This window comes from Ruditapes philippinarum, unplaced genomic scaffold (genome assembly GCF_026571515.1).
Source record: "Ruditapes philippinarum isolate M1 unplaced genomic scaffold, ASM2657151v2 ctg1014_1_1_1_1, whole genome shotgun sequence".
Classification (NCBI taxonomy): Eukaryota; Metazoa; Mollusca; class Bivalvia; order Venerida; family Veneridae; genus Ruditapes; species Ruditapes philippinarum.
Window position 1 is genome coordinate 102,278 of NW_026859400.1, and position 19,225 is coordinate 121,502.

The following is a 19,225-nucleotide window of genomic DNA, read 5'->3' on the forward strand; positions in this document are numbered from 1 at the left end:
TCTATTGTTTTTCCGGCAGTCCGGCAGGGCTCTCATAAAATTATAAGGGCAGAACAGAGCAAAAGGAGAAGTTTTAGAAGGAGTTGAGAAGGAGTTAGGATTAGTTAGGGTTAGTTAGAGTTGGTCAGGAGTTAGTCGGAGAATTTGGTAAAAGATTGAGTATGAGTTTACAGGATATTTTGTGTAAATGGAAATATGAATGTTTGTGAAAATAAAATTGTAGTAGAAGACTTTGTCCTTCTGTTGTGTTTTATTAACTCGGCTTCAAGTAAAGGAGGAACTTATTTATTTAAAATGATATTTGCAACAAGGTCTAACCTGTTCTAGCTACCGTCAAAGGGGCGATTTTGTTACAATATAGACAAAATTAGAACTCGAAAGATTTAAGTTCAAAATTTTATGGTTTATTTTTATTTTTACTGGTAAAATGAATTGGGCCCAATTTTCCCATCCCGATGTTGCTTTGGGGTTTTTTAAACCCCGGTAGGGGGGGCTTAAGTTAATTTCAAAATTTCTTGGGAATACTATGATTTAATTTCCCTTTTTTTTTTGAAAAGAATCCTCTACAAACATAAACATAACAATTTATTTTTGATAGACCTTAAGTTTATCAGACAGACTCTAACTAGATGGTTAGGTTAACCTTCCTTCTACCCGTCCCTGAGACTGTCAGTCTGTACAAAAAAAAACAGAATTCCATGATAACGCAAAAAGCACTGAAAATATTTTTGGGAAACTTCAGATTACGGGAGGTAACTCATGTGATTTAATTGACAGTAATATGGCTCACCGCAGTCTCTTAGCCCCAATAACACATAATTATATGGAAACTTGACTTGTATTAAATATTTTTTTTTTATTTATTTATAACTTTAGATAAGATTTAAAATATTCTGCATATAAATTTAGCTATAATGCAGTAAATATCACACAGTGTCTAATTTCTACAGAATAAGTATATTCTGACAGAATATAGACACTTGCCAGGCTTTCATAAAGCACCGATTAATGCGTGTCGATTTTTTCGTCTCCACAAAATTTAAAAAGAAAGTTATTGATTATACAGAAAGATTATAGCACAGAAAACAATAAATATGATTATTGTAACAATAAATATGATTATTGTAACAAAATCGCCCCTTTGACGGTTGCAATCAAAGGTTAGACCTTCTTTGAAAGCATGTTAAAGTCCACAATATCCGTCACAAAAGCATTGTACATATTCCATCACTTCTTTGAAAGCATGTTAAAGTCCACAACATCCCACCGCTGCCACTAGTGTAACAAAATCGCCCCTTTGACGGTAGCAATCAAAGGCTAGACCTTCTTGCAATTATCATTTTAATTAAATAAGTTCCTCATTTACTTGAAGCGGAGTTAAGAAAACACAACAGAAGGACAAAGTCTTCTACTATAATTTTATTTTCACAAACATTCGTATTTACATTTACACAAAATATCCTTAAAACTCATACTCAATTTTTTACCAAATTCCCTGACCAAGTTCCAACTCTAAATAACTCTCCCCAACTAATCCTAAACTCCTCCCTACTAATCCAAAACTCCTCTCTCGTTTTGCTCTGTTCAGCCCTTTTATATGATGGCCCTGCCGGACTGCCGGAAAAATTTTGTAACATTATTAAAATTTGAAAGAATTACATTATAAACTGTTAAACAGGTAAATTGCAAACTGTAAAACAGTTGCCCTTTTGATCAACTAGACCGCATAGTTTTCACAGTTAATTGGCGATAATCGTTGACATGCGTCATACAAACGTGTGAACACCTGGTCAAGTAAAGGTCAGTGGTTTAATTCACAATCTTAATTGAAATTCAAAAGAAATTACAAAAAAAACATTCTTTTTTTTTCGAATATTCTTTTTGTTTTTCAATGTTCGAATGTTCGGTAGTGTTTCAAATATTCACGTATAATTCTGGGCCCTAGTTCTTGAATACACTGCTTTTCTACTCAGTGAGATATATCTACCTACATAGTAACAAATAGATATCTCTTGTTCAATCTGAGATACGTCCCAAACAAGAAATCTGCATAATGGACCAACTGATCGACCACCAGCTGTCTCCAGTATACCCCCTTAAACATTGTCAGGTGTATAAATTAAAAACAGTTTTAAAAGCAATACAATAACTTTAATAAAACTTTAAAATTAAAGAGTAAGCGCATAGGACACGGGTGCCCCCACACTTCACTGTTTTGTCAATTTACAGACTCTAGGTATAATATTTTTTGGGCTAGACATGCCACAAGTTGAAAACTAAAAATCTTTTTATACCCCCACAAACGAAGTTTAGGGGGGGTATATAGGAGTCAGCTTGTCGGTTGGTCGGTCGGTCGGTCCGTCGGTCGGTCCACATCATGGTTTCCAGACGATAACTAGAGTTTGGAGTGAGGTATTGTAATCAAACTTGGTATATAGCAACCTTATGTGGAAACCCCGGTTGGTATTGCATTTGGACCCCCTGGGGCCAAGGTCAAGGTCACCGTTACTAAAAATAGAAAAATGGTTTCCGGACAATAACTAAAGTTAGGAATGAGATATTGTAATCAAACTTGGTATATAGCAAGCTGATATGAAGACCCTGGTTGGTTTTGCATCTGGACCCCCTGGGGCCAAGGTCAAGGTCACCGTTACTAAAAATAGAAAAATGGTTTCCGGACAATAACTAAAGTTAGGAATGAGATATTGTAATCAAACTTGGTATATAGAAAGCTTATATGAAGACCCCGGTTGGTATTGCATCTTGACCCCCTGGGGCCAAGGTCAAGGTCACTGTTACTAAAAATAGAAAAATGGTTTCCAGACAATAACTTAAGTTAGGAATGAGAAATTGTAATCAAACTTGGTATATAGAAAGCTTATATGAAAACCCCGGTTGGTATTGCATCTGGACCCCCTGCGGCCAAGGTCAAGGTCACAGTTACTAAAAATAGAACAATGGTTTCCAGACAATAACTAAAGTTAGGAATGAAATATTGTAATCAAACTTGGTGTACATCAAGCTCATATGAAGACCCCGGTTGGTATTGCATCTGGACCCCCTGGGGCCAAGGTCAAGGTCACCGTTACTAAAAATAGAAAAATGGTTTCCGGACAATAACTTAAGTTAGGAATGAGATATTGTAATCAAACTTGGTATATAGCAAGCTGATATGAAGACCCTGGTTGGTATTGCATCTTGACCCCCTGGGGCCAAGGTCAAGGTCACTGTTACTAAAAATAGAAAAATGGTTTCCAGACAATAACTTAAGTTAGGAATGAGAAATTGTAATCAAACTTGGTATATAGAAAGCTTATATGAAAACCCCGGTTGGTATTGCATCTGGACCCCCTGCGGCCAAGGTCAAGGTCACAGTTACTAAAAATAGAACAATGGTTTCCAGACAATAACTAAAGTTAGGAATGAAATATTGTAATCAAACTTGGTGTACATCAAGCTCATATGAAGACCCCGGTTGGTATTGCATCTGGACCCCCTGGGGCCAAGGTCAAGGTCACCGTTACTAAAAATAGAAAAATGGTTTCCGGACAATAACTTAAGTTAGGAATGAGATATTGTAATCAAACTTGGTATATAGCAAGCTGATATGAAGACCCTGGTTGGTTTTGCATCTGGACCCCCTGGGGCCAAGGTCAAGGTCACAGTTACTAAAAATAGAAAAATGGTTTCCGGACAATGACTAAAGTTAGGAATGAGATATTGTAATCAAACTTGGTATATAGAAAGCTTATATGAAGACCCCGGTTGGTATTGCATCTTGACCCCCTGGGGCCAAGGTCAAGGTCACCGTTACTAAAAATAGAAAAATGATTTCCGGACAATAACTTAAGTTAGGAATGAGAAATTGTAATCAAACTTGGTATATAGAAAGCTTATATGAAAACCCCGGTTGGTATTGCATCTGGACCCCCTGCGGCCAAGGTCAAGGTCACAGTTACTAAAAATAGAAAAATTGTTTCTGGACAATAACAAGAGTTAAGAATGATTTATTGTAATCAAACTTTGTGTACTACAAGCTTCTATGAAGACCTCGGTTGGTTTAGCAGTGGGACCCCCTTGGGTCAAGGTTACCGTTACTAAAAATGGAAAATTGGTTTCCGGACATTAAGTTAGGAATGAGTTATTGTAGTCAAACTTGGTGTCAAGCAAGCTTATATTATATGAAGACCCCGGTTGGTATTGCATCTGGACCCCCTGGGGTCAAGGTCACAGTTACTGAAAATAAAAAATGGTTTTCGGACAATAACTAAAGTTAGGAATGAGATATTGTAATCAAACTTGGTATATAGCAAGCTTATATGAAGACCCCGGTTGGTATTGCATCTGGACCCCCCCTTGGGCCAAGGTCAAGGTCACCATTACTAAAAATAGAAAAATGGTTTCCGGACAATAACTAAAGTTAGGAATGAGATATTGTAATCAAACTTGGTGTTTAGCAAGCTTACATGAAGACTGCGCTTGGTATTGCATTTGGACTCCCTGGGTTCAAGGTCACAGTTACTAAAAATAGAAAAAGGGTTTCCAGACAATTACTAGGGTTAGGAATGAGATATTGTTATCAAACTTGGTGTATAGCAAGCTTATATCAAGATCAAGATAGTTGGAATTGCAATAAATTGAAATTTTATTTACTGTAGGTTTATTTCAAATTTTTCTTCAGACAACTTATTTTTCAAAAGTCAAAGTTGCTGGTGGGGGTATTAATCACCTTCAGTGATAGGTCTAGTTCTACTTAAAGGGCAAGAACTTTACAAATACTGAAAAAATCACAAGCAAACCCCAAACGCATCAGAACCCAAGCTGACCAACATTCCTGTTAACTTTCAGGCCTACAGGCCAAATACTTTTTGAGCTATGCATGAACAAAATGAAAATTGCAAATATATATTAAATCAAGGGCAATAACTCAACTTGGGACAAAACACAATAAATCCACAAAAACTGAAAAAATCCACATGCAAAATCCCATGTGCAAAGCTTTAAAGTGATGTTGATCATTACTCCTGTAAAGATGATTGATTCAAACTCAAGCACTTAAGGATCAAATAACACAACATAACACATGGAATGGTTTTTATTAAGTCAAGTGCTATAACTCTAGAAATATTGGATAAATCTTCAAGGGAAACCCCCAGGTGCACAACAATACATGCTGACCAGTTTCATCATACTAGGTTTAATGCACAAATGCAACACAGACATTTCTGTCTTTGACACATTTTGTACGCCTGTTTCAAAAAAGGGTCGTAATTTATAGGAACGCCCCTGGTGGGCAGATGGGAGGTGGCCTGTCTGGCTGGCAGGCAGGCGCTGTCCATTTTATTTTCTGGAGCATATCTCATTTTTTAATAAAACTTCATTGAAATATTTATTTCTATGAGAAGCTGTGTAGGGTGCATGAACCAGGTCTCTATGTCAAAGATCAAGGTCCGTCAGACTGTCAGTTCGTACCTCCCAAATTTGTATCTGGCCCATAACTTTAGGTATTTGAAGTCAGATTTTAAAACTATTTCACAGAAATGATCATCATTTTGAGACAATGTGAGGCGCACAACATTTTGGTCGCTACCTTTAAGGTCAAGGTCACAGCATGACCTTGCAGCAAAATCATGTCCGGTCCATAACTTCATTATTTTAAGTTTGATTTTAAAACTGTTTTATAGAAATGATCACCATATTGATATGAGGTGTCGCGCGCAACATTTGGGTAGCTTCCTTGAAGGTCGAGGTCACAGCATGACCTTGCAGCAAAATCGTGTCCGGCCCATAACTTTGTTACTTTAAGTCAGATTTAACAACTATTTCGCAGAGATGATCACCATATTGAATGGTCGTCTGGCATGCAACATTTGGGTCGCTACCTTGAAGGTCAAGTTCATTAATAAGACCATTTATGTAGAGAAGATAAAGCACTGGTGAGCTTTTACTTCCTTGTCTGCTTCCCAGCAAAATTGGGAAAATGTCTGATATACTATCCCTGATTCTGAACATATCTTAAAATATTACGGTAAATTTCTTTAAATGCTATTATTTATGTGTCGTAGACACAAGTCTCTATCAGCTTATACAATATTTCATCATGCCAGACTCGGTCAAAAGCCTGAGGACAGTCTTTTTTCTAGAATTTATCGGAATCAGCCTCAGCTGTTTTGTCAATTTCATGATCTTATTGTCTAAGACACTGATTCACATGGTAATTATGCAAGAGTTTAAAGTCGCATTTTTACAGTCCTATATGCATTATCGACATCTGACCGATTTAACTCATATTATGATTCAGTTGAAGCAATTCACTGTTTGCTTTAATAGCAGATACATAATTATCTTTGTCACTCTCTTTGACTTCTTCCTAATTTATTTTGGATACAGCTGAGTTTCTACAGCTTTCATCCTTGTGTCTATTAAATTGCTGTTTTTAGTAAATTCAATCGATGTAACAATTGGCCTATGGCGGGAAACGTTTAGGGCATCATCGTCAAAAATTTCACAGCATTTTACATAATTATACTGTTTACATCAGGGATGCCAAATTTCTGCGGATCTTTATAATTATAATAAAATTAAATTTGTGGGGTGGGGGTTTCTTTTTCGCCAAATTTGCAACCGTCTATTGTGGGCCGATTGTAAATGTTTAGACCGTACTGTAAATATTTAGACCATAACACTTTTCCGGTATGCTAAGTTATTGTCGCTCTTATAGTAAGCCAATAAACGATAAAGTTATGTGTACCGACCAATCGTAGCGTCTTTCTGAAGTTAAGAAAAACAAAACAAATTGTTGGCGGATTAGCAAGAACAATATTTTTTATGCCCCCGCCATATAATGGCAGGGGCATATAGTGTTACCCTGTTCCGTCATTCCGTCCTTCTGTCATCATCAGTTTCTGTTCATCATCTTAATAACCGTTGCACACATTGAACTCAAATTCGACATATGAATATGTCATGAGAAAATACAGGTCAAGTTCGAAATTGGTCATGGTTCGATGATTTTTGGCAGAGTTATGCCCCTTTTACTTTGAAAATAATATGAAATTTTCAGTTTCCGTTCATTATATCCCCAACGGTACAACACATTGAACTCAAACTTGACATATGGATATGTCATGAAAAAATACAGGTCAAGTTCAAATTTGGTCATGGTTTGATGATTTTTGGCAGAGAAATGCCCCTTTTACTTTGCAAATAATATGAAATTTTCAGTTTCCGTTCATTAACTCCCCAATGGTACAACACATTCAACTCAAACTTGACATATGGATACATCAAAGGAATGCAAAGGTCAAGTTCAAATTTGGTCTTGGTTTGATGATTTTTGGCAGAGTTATGCCCCTTTCACATTGAAAATAATATGAAATTTTCAGTTGTCATTCATTATCTCCCAATGGTACAACACATTCAACTCAAACTTGACATATGAATATGTCATGAGAAAATACAGGTCAAGGTTGAATTTGGTCATGGTTTGATGACATTGAAAATAATATGAAATTTTCAGTTGTCATTCATTATCTCCCCAATAGTATTACACATTCAACTCAAATTTGACATATGGATAAGTCAAAGGAATGCGCAGGTCAAGTTCAAATTTGGTCATGGTTTGATGATTTTTGGCAGAGTTATGCCCCTTTCACTTTTAAAATATTATGAAATTTTCAGTTTACGTTTATTACCTCCCCAACAGTATTACACATTCAACTCAAATTTGACATATGGATAAGTCAAAGGAATGCGCAGGTCAAGTTCAAATTTGGTCATGGTTTGATGATTTTTGGTACAGTTATGCCCCTTTCACTTTTAAAATAATATGAAATTTTCAGTTTCCGTTTATTACCTCCCCAACAGTATTAAACATTCAACTCAAATTTGACATATGGATATGTTTTTGGAATGTGCAGGTCAAGTTGGGAATTTGGCTCATTGCGTTCGATGATTTTTGGCAGAGTTAATGTCCCTCTTTACTTTGAAAATAACTTATAGCATGCCATCTTAGGAATAAGGCAGTTTAAAGTTTTGAATTTGGTCATGAGTTGAATGATTTTGGACCAAACTATATCTTTCCCGAATGTTTGGCAAAAATTTTTGAACTTTCAGTTTCAGCACCTCATTACTTTTGTTGACAATGTATATAGCCATTAATTTTTGGCTACAAATATGCAGTATGCTATTTTCAAAAGGTTAAGACTGAATAATTTCAGTGCAATGAACATTGTATAAAAATGGTTTGTGTTAACATTGAACAGTTTTAAGTGCTTTGAACCTAGAATGAAAAAAATAATTTGTGCAAACAAATTTGGAACTAAATATTATAACATTTGAAATTTTGGCTGCATGCTGGGGCATCCGTGGCATGATGACACATTTCTTGTTACATAAATAATGGCAGCAATTAAGTCCAACAATGCTTCGAAGATCAAATACTGTGTCAAAAATGTTAAAAATAAGTTTAATTTGAATTGGTAAGAGAACATAGTAAATGTGAATATCGGATCAATGAGGAGAACCATCCGCATTGGTGATGAATATTCCTGGACAAGCTGCGTGTCAACTTTGTCAAAAAAAAAAATTAATTATGGTAGTCGAGGGTTCTTTGCAATCGAGGATCACATCAAATAGTAATATTATTACAGTAATAGATACTGATTAATTTCATTGAAATTAAAGTCTGCCTTAACTTTGTTACTGCCAGTCAAAGTAATACAATATCATTTAAAAATAATATCTTAATAAGCACTAAAAGGAATGCATTTTAGACCATCTGAAAAGGATTAAAACCCAGACACTTCAGGGGGCTTTGCCCCCTGGTCCCTACCAGGGCTCTGCCCTGGACCTGCAGGGGGGCCTACGCGATTTTGACAAGTCAGACCTTCTTTCCTTTTCTTTGATGAATAGCTTTGAAATTGGGGTCATTATTGTGCACAGTTTGAGAAGTAAAATTTATCTTTGATATCAGTTTACCTAGATTCTGACAAGTGACCTTCTTTCTGTTTCCTGACAAGTGACCTTCTTTCTGTTTCTTAAATGAAAAGCTTTGAAATTTGGGTCATGTGTGCACAGTTTAAGTAGTAAATTGAACTTTGATATCAGCTGACCTAGATTTTTATGACATGACCTAGTGTCATATTATTATTAATGTGGTGGCATATAGCATTTTTTCACAAGTGTAATCTTGTTTTCTTCTTTATACCAAAAGAAATGTCATTTAAAGAAAGGCATATGTACAAAAAATATAAGCAGATCAGCAGCAAATAAAAATGATCAAACTTTTTTTTTTTCAGATCTGCTTTGCATACAAAGGGATTTTGGTGAACATCATCGGTGCAAGGTATATATACAAATACTCTGCAAACAATATTATTGGAAGCCGAACGTCGGAGTTCAAGTACGATTTCCAGACAGAATCGACAACAGGGTATGTCTTTTTTTAAACATGAATACAATCTTGTGATGTTACAAGCTCACATTTTTTTATACGTATTTCATACCATTGCACAATCTGCAAGGTTATGATGCTTTTTGATGTAACACTGTTATACTGATCATATACTAGGTGACTTTCTCAAGCACATTGTTTACAGTTTGATATCATGAAACAGCCAGATTAAATTGTCCATGTTAGATAACTTTCTTAGTCTTCAGCAGATTAAACGGGATGGACTTTAGGTTAATCCTTCATTTGCCTGTCCTTCTGTCAATCTGTCTGTGCTTCATTCCACAAAAATTGAATTCCATGGTAACCTTCAAACATCTGAAAATATTTTTTTTTATGAAACTTGAAATAAAGGTAGATGACAGTCTTGAGATTATGCATTCTTTTTCCCTTCCTATGTAAAATTATAGGATGTCCGTGGCCGAGTGGTTAAGGTTGTTGACTTCAAACCACTTGCCCCTCATCGCTTTGGGTTTGAATCCTGACAGGGACTTTGGATTTTTTCATGTGAGGAAGCTATCCAGCTAGCTTATGGAACATCTGTGGTTCTACTCTGGTGCCCGTTTGTGCCTGAAATAATGCACAGAAGGGCACCTGAGGTATTCCTCCACCAGTAAAGCTGGAACGTCACAATATGACCTATACTGTATTGATGTGACGTAAAACAAAAACAAACAAAATTTAAAATAATATGGTTGCCATGGCAACTAATAGCAGGGTTTTTTCCAGTATTTTGGGAACATTTTGGGAACATGACCCATACCCTTGAGATTGGGAATTTTAGCGGCATTTTGGCCAAAATTGGGTAAAAACTCACAACATTTTCAAGTTGCCTGAGGAAATATATTCCTTTTCTAATATTATAGGATTTAGTTCACAAAAGTAGGTCTCTGGTTTTAAATTTTAGAATTGCTAGAACTTTTAAAACCCCGAGAAGGAACATCATTTTGGTAACTCACGGTCACCGTTGAAGGCAATTTCTCAATAGTACTTACAGTTTCATTCGATGTTAACATTTTTGAAGTACAACTCTTTTCAGAGAGAGTGGCTTGCTTAAACATTAAATCAATTTTTCTGTCTTTATCAGTGCTTTTTAGCGCACCTGTCACAAAGTGACAGGGTGTGCTTTTGTGATCGCTTTTAGTCCCGCGTCCATCCGTCCTTCGTCTGGCGTCTGGCCGTAAACTTTTACTTTAAATGCCATCTCCTCATAAACCACTGAGCCAATTTCATCCAAACTTCACAGGAATGTTCCTTTGGTGGTCACCTTTAAAAGTTGTTCAAAGAATTTAATTCCATGCAGAACTCTGGTTGCCATGGCAACCGAAAGAAAAAACTTTAAATATCTTCTTTTAAAAAACCCTAAGAGCTAGAGCTAAGATATTTAGCATGAAACATCTTCTAGTAAGTGTTTACCAAGTTTGTTCAAATAAAAGCCCTGGGGTCAAAATTGGCCCCGCCCCAGGGGGTCATTGATGTTCCCTATATGCATATTGTAAAAACTTAAAAAATCTTCTTTTAAAGAACCCAAAAAGCTAGAGCTAAGATATTTAGCATGAAACATGTTCTAATGGGTGTCTACCAAGTTTGTCCAAATAAAGGCCCTGGGGTCAAAATTGGCCCCGCCCTAGGGGGTCATTGATTTCCCTATATGCATATACATAGAAAAAACTTAAAAAATCTTCTTTTAAAGAACTCAAAGAGCTATGGCTAAGATATTGAGCATCAAACATGTTCTAATAGGTGTCTACCAAGTTTGTTCAAATACAAGCCCTGGGGTCCAAATTGGCCCCGCCATAGGGGGTCATTGATTTTCCCTATATGCATATAGTAAAAACTTAAAAAATCTTCTTTTAAAGAACCAAAAGAGTTAAAGATAAGATATTTAGCATGAAACATGTTCTAATAAGTGATTACCAAGTTTGTTCAAATAAAAGCCCTGGGGTCAAAATTGGCCCCGCCCTGGGGGGTCATTGATTTTCCCTATATGCATATAGTAAAAACTTAAAAAATCTTCTTTTAAAGAACTCAAAGAGCTATGGCTAAGATATATAGCATCAAACATGTTCTAATAGGTGTCTACCAAGTTTGTTCAAATAAAAGCCCTGGGGTCAAAATTGGCACCGCCCCGGGGGTCATTGATTTTCCTTATATGTGTATAGCAAAAACTGAAAAAATCTTCTTTGAAAAAACCCAAATAGCTAGAGTTAAGATATTAAGCATGAAACATCTTTTAGTGAGTGTCTAGAAAGTTTGTTCAAATAAAAGTAACCTGGAATCAAAATTGGCCCCGCCCTGGGGGTCATTGATTTTCTTTATATGTGTATAGCAAAAACCTAAAATCTTCTTTGAAAAAACCCAAATAGCTAGAGTTTAGATATTAAGCATGAAACATTTTCTAGTAAGTGTCTATACAAAGTTTGTTCAAATAAAAGCCCTGGGGTCATAACTGGCCCGGCCCCAGGGGTGTCATTGTTTTTAACTATATGTGTATAGAAAAACTTTAAAAAAATCTTCTTTTAAAAAGCCCAATGAGCTAGAGCTTAGATGTTTAGCATGAAACATCTTCTTATGGGTGTCTACCAAGTTTGTGCAAATAAAAGTCCTTGGGTTAAATTGGCCCTGCAACATTGCGGGGGTTGGGGGGGCCTATACACAGGTGAGCGACCTCAGGGCCATCATGGCCCTCTTGTTTAAAGTTTTTTAACGTGTGAGACATTTTGATTTACTTTCACTTTCGAAGGTCATCGGTATTGTTAGGCGCTCGATAAACTTATACTGAGAAATCAAGCCTCTACTTAACATGTGGGTTGTTTAGACACTGGCTATTTGCTTAATTTTACGTTCCCAAAAGATCGGTTTCTTTTATTATTTTTTTTTTAAGTTTTCAAATGGGAATTTTTGTATCAAAATTGGGAAAAAATCATAGTACTATTTTCAATTGGGAATATGACCGAATAACGGCTATAAAATCGGCCAAAAAAGACCTCTGAATAGACTAAAAATATGGCAAATATAACCTTATAGTGATAACTCAAATAGTACTGAAATTGAAAATACGAGGGGCATTAAAATTTTAAAGTATTTATGAGTGTGGCGCTTTAGTCGTAGACGTAAAATTACTACGGAAATTGTTAGACCAACCCTTCAAAGTATTCCCCCTCCCCTTGGATGCACTTTCCCAAGCGCCAAATCCAATTGGAAAATGCTTTTCGGTAGGCCTCTTTGGGTATAGTGATTAGACACTGGAAAAGTGCACTTCCCATGGCGTGCCGAGATTCAAAACAGTGATGTCTCATGTAGTTCTTGCTGTAAAGATTTAACCAAATATTGCAAGCAAGATCTGGGCTGTATGCAGGGTGTGGTAAAGTTTCAATGCTATTGTCGCTAAAATACTACTATACCACCACTGACTTGTGGGCAGGTTAGTTGTCATGCAGGTGTTTAATTCAGCGTACGCGGGTATTGGGATGGGCTGTAGTATAGTGACTTACAACAGTAGAAAGAACTTAATCTCAATAAAAGAGCCACTATTTATGACAATCAAAAAATAATGCATACATCATGCGTTTTGAGGTGCAAGCTCTATGAGCAGGCTCATAAAAATAGACCCATGTTTCATCACCAATCACAAATTCATTCATATGGTTTTGGTCAGCATTTTTGTACCTATTGAGCAGCTAGGATGCAATTCGCATGGGCCCCCGTTTTTGGTCCTCATTGAGAAAGTGAAGTATCCACTGGGCGCAAACCTAAATGCACAACTTTAACACGTGAGTCAATATTTGAAAAACCGATGGCGAATTAATGCCACATAAATCAGCTATCTCTTCCACCGTACAGCTGGCATCATCTTACACAACTGTTTTAACAGCAGCAATATTTTCGTCGGTCATTGTTGTGACTGGACGATCAGGACGGGCCGCATCTTTTGTAGTCTCTACGTCGAACCTATCTTCTAACTGTGAAATATGATAGGGCACTATCCCCATAAACATTGTCTAAGTCTGATTTAATATCAGTTGCAGCAACACCAAGCAATGTGTGAATTTTACAACACACTCTTAACTTGTCTTGAAAATTGTTTTCTTTTCTGCCATTTTCAACTGAAGTGTACATGACTGTAGTTTATTCAAGTGAACATTTCTCTCACTGCATAGGTATTTCACATGTTCCCGCCTTTTCCCACATGTATATTTTCCTTGTGTTTGCATCTTTATTCCATTATATTTGTTAGATTCATTTGTGAAATATTTAAACTGTGTGCTGGGAAACATGTTAGCTTAGTATTAGTGATTAATTCCATTGTTGAAACACTTTAAAACATATATATTATGCTGTTGACAATCACACATGGATTTTGACGCCATGTTTATTAATATAGGTATTTACTGACATAAAAATTTTGTTTATAGTACGCCATGGTAATTCATGGTCATTTACTGTGAGTTTAATGCTTTTTACCATGGTCTGTAATTTTGTTACATGGTAGACAATGGTTTTTCATGATTGCCTACTGATATACAAAATGACCATGTTATTACATGGTCATACTCAGCACTTAAACCATGATGTGACCATGGCATTTGATGGTTTTTCACTGATGACCAAGAAGTAATATGTTCAGATATAAAAAAAACATGAAATACTACATGACCATTGTACACATTTCACCTGGGAAGTGCAGTGCACAAGAACTGGTAATCTTCACTTCTTATTTTTTGAGTTATTGCCCTTTGTTCATTTTCAAACTTTATTTTTTTCCGGGCCATTTCTCATAATTATATAAAAGCTATGGACTTGAAACTTCATAGGATGATAAATCTCATTGAGATAAAGTGCAGTGTTCAAAAACCGCTACTCTGTACGTGATGATTTTTAAGTTATTGCCCTTTGTTATCCCCCGCGGAAAATTTTCGGCGGAGGATATAGTAATAGTCTCCGTCCCTCCGTCCGTCCGACCTTCCGTCCGTCCTTCCGTCCGAAATTTTTGTCCGGAGCATATCTCTAAAAGTATTTGAGTTATCAACTTGAAACTTCATAGGTGGATAGACCTCATTGAGGAGGAGTGCAGTGCACAAGAATGATAACTCTACCTTGCATGATTTTTGAGTTATTGCCCTTTGTTATTTTTCAAAATTGATTTTTGTCCAGAGCATAACTCCAAAAGCCTATGAGATATTAACATGAAACTTCATAGGTGCATAGATCTCACTCAGGAGGTGTGCAGTGCACAAGAATGATAACTCTTTCTTTCATAATTTTTGAGTTATTGCCCTTTGTTATTTTTCATACCTAATTTTTCACCTGAGTGGAGCATAACTCAAAAAGTGTTTGAGATATCAACATGAAATGTCATAGAAGGATAGATCTTATTGAGGAGAAATGTTGTGCGCAAGAATGATAACTCTTCCCTATACAATTTTTGAGTTATTGCCCTTTGTTGTTTTTTTCATGCTATTTTGTCCAGAGCTTATCTGAAAAAATATTTGAGGTATCATCTTGAAACTTCATAGGTGGATGGATCTCATTGAGGAGGAGTGCAGTGCTAAAGAATGATAACTCTGCCCTGCATTATTTTTGAGTTATTGCCCTTTGTTATTTTTCAAAATTAATTTTTGTCCAGAGCCTAACTCAAAAAGCCTTTGAGATACCAAAATGAAACTTCATAGGTGCATAGATCTCACTCAGGAGGTGTGCACTGCACAAGAATGATAACTGTACCTTTTATAATTTTTGAGTTATTGCCCTTTGTTATTTTTCATACTTAATTTTTCAATTCAATTTTTTTCTCAAAAAGTATTTGAGGTATCAACTTGAAACTTCAATTGTGGATAGATTTTACTGAGGAGGGATGCAGCACACAAGGATGATATCCTACCCTGCATTATTTTTCAGTTATTGCCCTTTGTTATTTTCAGCCATCAATATTCACATAGGTTTCAAATCTGTAATCACTATAGCCATCAGTTTTCATTACCAAAAGACCTCTTAAAATGGAATTATTCTGCTCTACTACATATACATTCTTCCAATGAGCAAACACATTCGGCGGGGGATGGCCATGTTGACATGGCTCTTGTTAATAATCTAATTACTAAATAGGCTTGTCCTGAGTATAACTTGATCATTATAAGTTTGATCGACTCTTAATTTTGTATGTAAGCTTTTTTCATTGACCTGAAGTGCAAAGTGCTTACCTGAAGTGCAAAGTGCTTAAGAATCCATCACAGAGTACTCCATTTGATCTGTCAGTGTAAATCTTTTCCATGGTATTTTTATTCTTCATAATATAACTGTTTTATAAATCCTGATGTAAAATTGTAACAATCAGTTCAAATGCCACTAAAATTGAAGGGTTAAACGATACTTACTGACAAAGGAGGGAAGTTGATGTTTAACCCAGATTTTGTTGATGCAAACTCCTGGAGGGATAACACAGAGATGATGTAGTTCCTGGGCCTAAGTAACCTCAGTCTTTAGAGCTTATATCAACAATTTTCAATTTCATATTGAAAATTTTGTTGGCAATATATGTGTAAAAAGTGAACAATCCCCAAATTGGGTGGGAGGGTGCGTGTGTTATCCCTCCAGGAGTTTGCATCAACAAAATCTGGGTTAAACATCAACTTCCCTCCTTTGTCGGTAAGTATCTTTTAACCCTTCAATTTTGTCTCATGCATAACTCCTGGATGGGATGCACAGAGATTTTAGAGTTGTTCACTCTTTAAACATGTAGTTTTTTAAGAAGATGAAACCATCTTTCGCTTAAATGAACAGAAATTTTTAATGTTTTAATTCATTCTTAAATATGCATTGTAAAGAACAAGTGAAAATTTTTTATACAAGTATATACATTTTATTTTATACATTATGACATTCTTGCAATACCATATTAGCAAATTGATTGTCATTTTCCACAATAGTTTTATCATAATGTTTGGCAAAGGTACGAGCCTGACTCCACCCTGCCGTTTTCAATATTGATGGAAGATCAAGTTTCTTGGCTTTCACATTGCTAGCAGATGCAGCCCTTATACTGTGAGCTGAATAGTTAATACTTATTCCAGCTTTTTGTAAGAACAGTTTAATCCAACGAGCAACGGTGTCTTTGCTCACACCTTTGTGAGGCAATTGTGTGCTCACTAGTAATTGTTTAACAGTGCCTCTCAATATTTTAGTGCGTTCTAAATATTCTTGAAAAGTGGTTACAATACATAATTTTGAATTATTTGGATATGATGAAAGCTCAATTGATGGTAAATGATAACCTGGTCTTGATTGCTTCAATAAGTGATTAGTATGAATAATCAAACCAGAAGTTACAAATTCTATATCATCTATACATATTAAATGCACAGTCTGGCAACGCTGGGCCGTAAGTAATAAAAATAATACACAGAGTTTCCCTGCTAGTTGTAACAGATTGACATTAGTGGGTAGGGTTTTCATATCATCTAGAACACTACCAACTGACCAGATCTTTGTATGTTTTGGTATATTTGGTCTCAATTCAAAAATGCCTTTTAAGAATTTTGTCACCAGTGTTGAATTACTGAAATTTTGTCCTTGGGAAACTAATAAAAACTGATTCACTGCAGATCGAGCAATGCAAATAGTTGAATAATTTAAATTTGATTTATAAAGACTAGTTAAAAATGTAATAAAATTAGCTACAGTTGGTTTCATTGAATCTATATTTTGTTGATGACAGAAATAAAACCATTTATTTAAATATGTTGTGTATGTCTTTTTTGTTGATTTTCTCCATGATTTTAAAATAATGTCTATTGACTCGTCAGGAATATTCCGTTTCTTTAAGTTTTCCCGATACGTAAAAAGCCCCTAGTTTCATCTTTGTAAGTAGATGACGTTGTTCCGGTTTGCGATGAAGAGGTAGGATTTGGCGTACTGGTGGAAGTTGGACCCATGGTTTGACTGTCATGCCTACTAATATTGGCCACCAATTTTGTGTTTCCCACACTGGTGCTATTATGATTGCTGTTCCTCTGTCTTGTTTTAGCTTTTGTAAAATTTTCAACAACAAACTGAAAGGTGGAAAAATATAATAGCATCCGTTACTCCATTTTAAAGAAAATGCATCAATGGCATAAGCATCAATGTCTGGATAGCGAGAAACATATTTTAGAACTTTTGCATTTAAACGGGAAGCAAAGAGATCAATGTCTACATGTTCAAACTGATTTTGAATATCTTCAAAGACCTTGTTATTTAATGACCATTCTGCGTCATCATTAAATTTCCTTGATAATTTATCAGCTGTGGTGTTTTCAACACCTGGAATATGTGCTGCTGATAAATGAATTGAATGTGTAAAACACCATTTCCAAATTTCACGTGCTATAAGGTTTAATTCGGATTTTCTGCCCCCAAATTTATTTATATATGCACATGCTGTGGTATTATCAGTCATTATTCGAATGTGTATATTGTATCTATCATTACATAATGACATCAAAGCCAATTTGCAAGCTTTAAGTTCTAGGATATTAATGTGTAATGACTGTTCACTATCCGACCACAACCCATGCGTGACAATGTTTCCTTCTTTAATATTAGCACCCCAGCCATATGAAGAACTATCTGTAAAAAGTGTGACAGATGGATCAGGAAGAAGAATAGGCCGATAACAGATGTCAATGTTTAAAATCCACCATGTAAGAATTTCTCGAATGTTTCCATCAATACGCATAAATGCATCAAATTTCCCTTTTTTCCAATTCAAATTTTTTATTTTTATTTTCTCCAGTGGTTTGTAATAAAAAGGTGCATATGGAGGAATACCTGGCTCACTTGCTACTAACAACCCTATGAGCTTAGCAAAGGAACGTATTGTCACAAATTTTCTGTCACGAATTTCACTACAAAAAGATTTAATGTTATCAGTTTTTTCCCTGGTGAGTCGCACGGTCATAGTGTCAGAGCAAAGTAAAAGACCCAAAAAAAGTCATTTGTTTAGATGGAACCAAAACAGATTTAGCAGTATTGACAGTTAAGCCTAGTTTATCAAACAAAGTCACAGTTTGTTGTACATTTTCTAAGCATTTTTCAAATGTTTCCCCTTGTAAGTATGAATCATCAATATATGAGACACTGGTTAAATTTTTCTTCCTCAATTCAGCAAAAACTGGTTTCAATAGCTTAGTCCAAGTACGAGGAGCTGTTGCTAAACCCATTACCAACACCTTAAATTGATATTTGATACCATGACAAAGATCTGAAATACTTCCGATCATTTTTTGTAATAGGGACTGAATAATATGCCTCAGATAAGTCAACTGATCCCATCCAACATCCAGGATGCATTGCATTAATGGCATGTTGTAAAGTTTCCATTTTAAAATGAAATTTTTTCATGTGTTGATTGAACTGTTTGAGGTTTAAGATGATTCTAATTTTCTGATCTTTTTTCAGTCTAAAAAATATATTGCTGATGTATTCGTCAGGATTTGAATCTAAAGGTGCATGTTCTATAATGCCAAGATTCATAAAACGTAATAATTCTTCTTTAATTTTAAGGTTTTCCTCAGAGGTAAATTTAATTAGACTTGGAACATACAATTGATGTGGTTTGGTTTCTAATTCTACTGAATAGCCACATACTGTCTTCAAGATCCATCTGTCGTTGGTAATATTTCTCCATTCATTAATGCAATTTCTTGTTTTTCCCCCATGAAAGTTTTCAGGTGTATTCATCAAGTTAAATTGCTGGGGTACATAGATTGTGGACTTACTGTAGATTTAATTAATTGC

The 19,225-nt window shown here is 35.6% G+C and overlaps 1 protein-coding gene across 2 annotated transcripts in view; it reads left to right on the forward strand.

The window, feature by feature from the left end:
- LOC132756357 (fibrocystin-L-like) overlaps positions 1-19,225 on the forward strand; it is a 230,449-nt gene that overhangs the window by 82,166 nt on the left and 129,058 nt on the right. For both annotated transcript variants that reach the window (XM_060747413.1, XM_060747412.1), the window contains exon 20: positions 9,300-9,433. In XM_060747413.1, the coding sequence (XP_060603396.1) occupies positions 9,300-9,433 (134 nt within the window). The remainder of the gene's footprint in view (positions 1-9,299; positions 9,434-19,225) is intronic.